Source organism: Sinocyclocheilus grahami, unplaced genomic scaffold, assembly GCF_001515645.1.
Source record: "Sinocyclocheilus grahami isolate Dianchi unplaced genomic scaffold, SAMN03320097.WGS_v1.1 scaffold498.1, whole genome shotgun sequence".
Lineage (NCBI taxonomy): Eukaryota > Metazoa > Chordata > Actinopteri > Cypriniformes > Cyprinidae > Sinocyclocheilus > Sinocyclocheilus grahami.
The window spans coordinates 752,243-759,707 of record NW_015505677.1 but is presented as its reverse complement, the minus strand read 5'-3'; the positions used below and the strand labels follow the sequence as shown (position 1 = coordinate 759,707).

The window sequence follows — 7,465 nt, the reverse complement described above, 5'->3', positions numbered from 1 at the left end:
TTTGTTGTTTCCGGTTTGGGTTCGAAACAGGTTTTGGAGCAACATGACTGAATAAATAGACATTTTTCATTTTCACATGAACTATTCCAATAACAGCACATACTACAGTTTAAAAGATTGGGTCAGAAAGATTTTTTGGGGGGAAATAAATGATTACATTTGTTCCGCAAGGATGCATTCAATTGATCAAAAGTAACTGTAAAGATATTTATAATGTTATAAAAGACTTATATTTTTAGAAATGCTGTTCTTTTGAACATTCTATTAATCAGAACCCTGAAAAAATGTATCATGGTAAAGAATTTTTTCTTATGCAGCAAATTAGCATATTAAAATGATTTCTGAAAGATTGTGTGACACTGAAGACTGGAGTAATGATGCTGAAAATTCAGCTTTGTATCACAGGAACACATTACATTTTAAAATATATTCAAATAGAAAACTGCTATTTTAAATTGCAATATTATTTCACAATTTTGCTGTTTTTACTGTATTTTTTCCATCTAATAAATGCATCCTTGGTGAGCAAAACAAAAATTCTAAACAAAATTCTTACATACCACAGACAAGACTGAACAATATTGCCACATTATTAGCGCTGTATCGTCACACTGACAACACTATAAAAGACTGGAGTTACGAAAGAACAATAATCCAGTGTTTCCTGAATTTTGTTTTAAACTGCCCCTTTGGCAAATCAAAGTGAATGGAATGGAATCAGGAAGTGGTAGAACGAGTCTTATCCTCTCTGACAACTATATCTTACAACACATGTGGGCTGTCTGAAGGTTTGCTGATTGATATAGTCATGTATCATGTTACTGAAACCACCCCCGCATCTTGTGAGGTCAGAATGTTAAGTGGTGAAGTCATTTGCATGTACAATCCAGAACAGTCATTGCCTAATGATTAGGTTTAAACATCTGAGGATGCAAAAAATGAGAAGAATGGGACAGGGGTGACATAGAGAGCAAAGATCTACAAGCTGACTGACAGCTTTTAAAGCTTAATTTTTGATTCCCACCTCTGCACCTCTGCAAAACAGTTTAGATTATTATAGTCCAAACACACACACACACACACACACACACACACACACACACTACAAACACAAATGAAAACCACATTCTGTATATAAACATACATTTAGGGCCTAAAACTAACAGTCTGCTACAACTGCCAATGGTTTAGCACATGACTTGAGAAGATTAACCTGCCATCAATATGTTTTACCAGCCATGTAACTGTATGTGCATTATTTCATTAAAAAATAGTTAGAAAACATATCTAATTGCAGTTTTTATTTTTTATTATTAATAATAGAATTAAATCAATAAAAATATCACTTTATTATTATTATTTTACATAACTGTACAATGTGGCTTCTATTATATGTGACCCTGGAGCACAAAAGCAGTCTTAAGTCGCTGGGGTATATTTGTAGCAATAGCCAAAAATACATTGTATGGGTCAAAATTATTGATTTTTCTTTTATGCCAAAAATCATTAGGACATTAAGTAAAGATCATGTTCCATGAAGATATTTTGTAAATTTCCTACCGTAAACATAATTTTTGATTAGTAATATGCATTGCTAAAGACTTCATCTGGACAACTTTAAAGGCGATTTTCTCAATATTTCGATTTTTTTGCACCCTCAGATTCCAGATTTTCAAATAGTTATTTCTCTGCCAAATATTGTTATATCCCAACAAAACCATACATCAATGGAAAGCTTATTTATTCAGCTTTCAGATGATCGATACATCTCAATTTTGAAAAATTGATGACTGGTGATTTATGACTGGTTTTGTGGTCCAGGGTCACATATAATGTAAAGTAGCTAATATGAATGGCTGATGAGTTTTTCATTTGGCCAGAAAGCAGAATGTTTGATCACTGATTTAATGCCCTTGTTATTTTATTTAGTAGCAAATGAAAACATTTTTTGAAATTAAATGAACATTTTACTTAATATTCACTCTAAATAAAATGGTTCATTTTGGCATTGAAATAATCATGCATTAATTTTGCATGAATCTGTTAATCTGGCACATTATAAGCTAATATTGTCAAAATGGACAATTAATCGGTTTGGCTGACAATATAGCGCTCTAACTCTAGATATGAATTACCTCCCAAAATTGGCATTAATCAGTAGACACACTTAGCGGCTTATGCCAATAATGTAAAAATCCCTAAACACTGGAAAATATTACTTATATAATATTAGAATAATATTACATTAACAATTTATAATATCATATAATCAAATTATTATAATATAATGTAAATTAACGTGAAACATAAATATGAACTTATTATTTAATAAATCAGTCTTGCCAATATATCAGTATTTAATTTGACAGTATTTGAATTACAACTCAAAATTGGCATTAATCGGCATAATGGCCTAAACCGATAATCTTAAAATGCCAAGATGTGGATTTTAGATTTTGTGAGCTGAGAATGGGAATTAATCTACCTGTGACTGAAAGTTTGTGAGTCGCTGAGTTCATCATTCCCGTGTTGGGGTTGAATGCCTCGCAGATGTACAGGCCACTGTCCGTGACCATGGCCTTCTCAATTGTAATGACTGCATGGCTAAAGTTCATCGCTGTACCATTGAGTTTCCATGAGTATGTACTCGGAGGAACAGACTCTGCAGAGCAGGTTAATTTGACAAGTTCTTCAAACTTCACCTCTCTCTTCCCATCAACCTTCACGTTCACTGGACCATCTGTGGGACATCAGAGAGATTGGCTCAGTTAAGGAGGTCACATTTACATCAGAGTAATGCAAACAAACAGTCGGTAGCAACACAAGCAGAAAGGAAACCACCACCATTTTGCAAACATGATAGGCTAATGTTTAGACAAGACAACAAAAGAGAAGTGATACAGGAATCAACCATGTCCTAAGCAGCCACCACACATGTCTCTGTCCTCCAAAGTGGAACGCTGCCCAAAGTGATGAAATCTCAGCCAATCAGAATGCTTAATTTTCAGCAATGAATATATAACAGGTGGATTTATGATCAATGAGATTTCAGTGATACAATGGGAAAAAAAATAGATATTATATTAATTAATCGTGAATCTTGTAATCGTGTAATAATAAATATCTAAAATTAAAATAAATTATTCATTTAATTTAAAATGTATAATACATATAATACATTTTTAATAAATAAAAAATGTATTCATAAAATTAAATATATATTAATTACAATATATAAATAATGTATACAATAAAATATATAAATGTAAACCTTTTAAAAATCACGTCTGGTTGAGTCACAGTGAAGGTTAGCAATTATTATGTAAAGCCCCTATGTTAATTGTTGCATTCAATTCAACACAACAATTCATGTATGAATAGATTTACTGTATGAACGTACACATAAACAGTATTACAATGAAACTATCCTCTCTTGGATACTTACAGTTGATCACCATCTTATAGGTGCTTTCGTCTTTGTTGACTTTGTTCTTCAGCTGGCACTTGTAGTCGCCCGCATCCTCTCTAACAACTTTAACGATGGTCAGAGTTTTCATGTCGGCTGAGAGAATGACATGGTCACCAAGAGTCAGAGGTTTGCTGTCCTTCAGCCATTCCATGCTTTCGGCTTTTCCAGTGGCTGCCGAGCAGGTGATGTTGACCGTGCTGTTGCCAGCGATGAGAAGTGATGAGGAGCTGGAGATATTTGTTCCAGATAAGGCCTCTAGCAGAACAATATAGATGAGAAGACAAAAGAATAAGTGATGCTTTCAGATTATGGACCCTCAACGACAGACATAATGTTTGTTATCAGGAGAGAATAAAGTTTGAAAAGTTCTTTCGCTCTCCAAAGCGGCATTTATTTAATTAAAAATGCATTATAAATAGTAATATTGTGAAATAATATTAAAATTTAAAACAACAGTTTGCTCTTTGAATATATTTTAAAATTTAATTTATTCCTGTGATGCAAAGCTGAATTTTCAGCATCATTACTCCAGTCTTCAGCGTCACATGATCCTTCAGAAATCATTATAATATGCCGCTCAAGAAACATTTCTGATTATTATCAATGTCGAAAACAGTTGTGCTGCTTCATATTTTGGTGAAAACCTTTTTTATGTTTTGATCTGTCGATGAATAGAAAGTTCAAAAGAACAGCATTTTTTTTAAACAATCTTTTTTTGTCACCTTTGATACATTTCATGCTGAATAAAAGTATCAACTTCTTTCAAAAAAGAAAAAAACAATAATACTGACCACAAACTTTTGACTGGTAATGTAAACAGCACATAAAACAGATTAAACTCAGATTGGTAACTTTCTGTCTAAGTGGGTGATTCTTGCCTAGAAAAAGATGCAAAGACAATCCTGGCCGGGATTTCTAAATTACCTTTGTTTTCCCATTCTTTTCATACCTGCTAAAGTTAATGGCTGACAAGTAGTTTGACTAATAGCGGGGCGTATGAGAAGGCGGGATCAACAGAGAACGGTTAAAGCAATGCAAATACTTGTACACACAATATAGGAGGACTGTAGAGAGCACATCAATTAGAAAACAAAGCCAAACCCGCAAAAGAACAGCATTTTTTTTAAACAATCTTTTTTTGTCACCTTTGATACATTTCATGCTGAATAAAAGTATCAACTTCTTTCAAAAAAGAAAAAAACAATAATACTGACCACAAACTTTTGACTGGTAATGTAAACAGCACATAAAACAGATTAAACTCAGATTGGTAACTTTCTGTCTAAGTGGGTGATTCTTGCCTAGAAAAAGATGCAAAGACAATCCTGGCCGGGATTTCTAAATTACCTTTGTTTTCCCATTCTTTTCATACCTGCTAAAGTTAATGGCTGACAAGTAGTTTGACTAATAGCGGGGCGTATGAGAAGGCGGGATCTACAGAGAACGGTTAAAGCAATGCAAATACTTGTACACACAATATAGGAGGACTGTAGAGAGCACATCAATTAGAAAACAAAGCCAAACCCAGACATTTTAGGCAATTTAGACATCCGGCCAGGACATGCCTAGGAATAACAGGACATATGGTCACCCTATGAGATAACTCTCAGCAGCTTTACCATTGCCTTTTTTTTCTGGCACTATTTTCTTGTTTGTTCAGACATCATTACTGTGGAATGTACCAGTCTGATTCAGACACATTGCATTGACCAAATACCTGCAACTCTACCGTTCAGCACACATTGTCTTCCTCCTCACTGCCTGTGTTTTTAGTTTCGGGTAAGACGCATACAAACAGCTGCAAATTAACTCTCTTAATTCATCTAGAAAAACTTTCGAGACATGCATTTGTAACCCAAGAGAGTTATTCATGTTAGATCTCATGAAATCTGTTTTGCATGAACGGTTTGCATTAAAATTTTATACAAAATCACTGACACAAAAACGCATTACGGTTACAACTTTAAGATGAACCCTGCCCTGACAGATCACTCCAGTATTCTGCAAGTGAAACCTTAGTCAAGCGGTACCTGCCCAAAATGTATGTGACGTCAGACAGTTTGTATTCTGCTTTCTTTAGAGTGTGGGTTTCACACACGTGGAAACACCTCAGGGGAAGACACAGTTCTTTACAAAAGCCACAGAGCCTGAGACCACAGGTTCAGAAGCCGTGTAAAATCAATCTGCCCTCAATCAAAGAAAGCAGAACATTCCTGAAACTTCCACCCACTAATGTGAGCCGAGGCAGACCTCAGAGTAAAGCAGACGAACAGGTTCATCTTTTAAAAGCACTTGTAAGCCAGGAAGCCATTTTGAATAATGACAAATAGACAGACAAAAAGCCATTGCTTGGTGATATTAAAAAGTATAGTTCACCCACAAATGAAAATTCTGTCAATGTCATTCCAACCTTGTATGACTTCCTTTTTTTCAGTGTAACATCACAAATTTTTTTTTTTTTTACATGCAATTACAATTAATGGGGGTCTGAAGCTTTCAAGCTTTTCAAATGATGAAAATGCATCTTGATCTTGATTGATTAATAAATTGAAAATGACTATTGAACATATTAAGAAGAGCTGAGGAAGATGTCAAGATTTTTTGTGAGTCTCAGCTTAAATTTCTGTCTGTTCCTCATTTAAAGTTATCGTAGGATTTCGGAAGATTTAGAATATAGTGCATGATGAGTCTTATTTTTTATGCTGTCTTTGTGTCCTTTTTGAAGTTTCAAAGTTCCCACTCATTGTAATTGCATTGGAGAAGTGCAACCAGCAGCAATTCAACTTTTGTGTTCCAGGGAAGTAAGTCATGCGGGACTGGAATGACACGAGTACTTATTGAATAAGAATTACCATTTCTAAGTAAACTAACCATTCGTCACTTAACAGAGATCTCAAATCTCATTTCAGTTTAGTTTCCAATGTCCTTTGAAGGCAAATATACCTGTTCCTCTTCCAGAGTACTTTTTTTTAAAATCCTTATCTCACTTCTTGGCAATGGAGCCACCGTGGTAAAGCATGTGTATCTCTGTTCTGCCCCACTGCTAATCAAAAGATTTCAATGGATGTATTTGCTAACTTACACTCTTAAAAACAATGGTGGTTCTACGCAGCCTCTTAACAAGAACTATTTTTCACTAGATTGTAAATTCAACTACAAATTATGTAAAAGGACATAATGTACTGTTTTTGTAACTGAACCTCCCGATGTGTCTCATAGCCACTTGGTTGGCCACAAATTAGCGAACTAGCAATGAGAGTTAGTAAGGCTACGGTCACACTGTCAGTTTTTGGGATTGACAACCGCATTTTCTTTACAGGTGTGAGTCTCAAAATGTCCCGTTCACACAGCAGCTTACAGTTGTGTTTAGAATACTGTCTGTATGAACGTGCAATGGGAGTCAAGCCCGTATTCCTTACTAGTAACCATAGCGACAGTGACCAAAGTAAAATCAAAGATGGCGACGTCCATAAAACTGAAAGTCGCATCACTTTCTGACACGACAAGAGTCCAATCGATCCTCGAGTTCTTTCGTCAAATCTTCATTAACCAACAGCAGCTTTTAAATTTTATTTCTTGTATAACAGTGTGAATTTGCTGTCCCCTCAAAATAACTCAACACACAGCCATTAATGTCTAAACTGCTGGCCACAAAAGTGAGTACACTCCTAAGTGAAAATGTCCAAATTGGGCCCAAAGTGTCAATATTTTGTGTGGCCACCACAGCACTGCCTTAACCCTCTTGGGCATGGAGTTCACCAGAGCTTCACAGGTTGCCACTGGAGTCCTCTTCCACTCCTCCATGACGACATCACAGAGCTGGTGGATGTTAGAGACCTTGCGCTCCTCCACCTTCCGTTTGAGGATGCCCCACAGATGCTCAATAGGGTTTAGGTCTGGAGACATGCTTGGCCAATCCATCACCTTTACCCTCAGCTTCTTTAGCAAGGCAGTGGTCGTCATCATGTTGGAATACTGCCCTGCGGCCCAGTCTCC

The 7,465-nt window shown here is 35.6% G+C and overlaps 1 protein-coding gene across 1 annotated transcript in view; it reads right to left on the bottom strand.

Moving 5' to 3' along the window:
- Window positions 1–915: 915 nt before the first annotated feature.
- LOC107554338 (carcinoembryonic antigen-related cell adhesion molecule 1-like) overlaps window positions 916–7,465 on the bottom strand; it is a 12,538-nt gene continuing 5,988 nt past the window's right edge. Inside the window, exons 6-8 of the mRNA XM_016236821.1 lie at window positions 3,446–3,724; window positions 2,486–2,740; window positions 916–923 (exon numbers count right to left, since the gene is read on the bottom strand). Of these exons, the coding sequence (XP_016092307.1) occupies window positions 916–923; window positions 2,486–2,740; window positions 3,446–3,724 (542 nt within the window). The remainder of the gene's footprint in view (window positions 924–2,485; window positions 2,741–3,445; window positions 3,725–7,465) is intronic.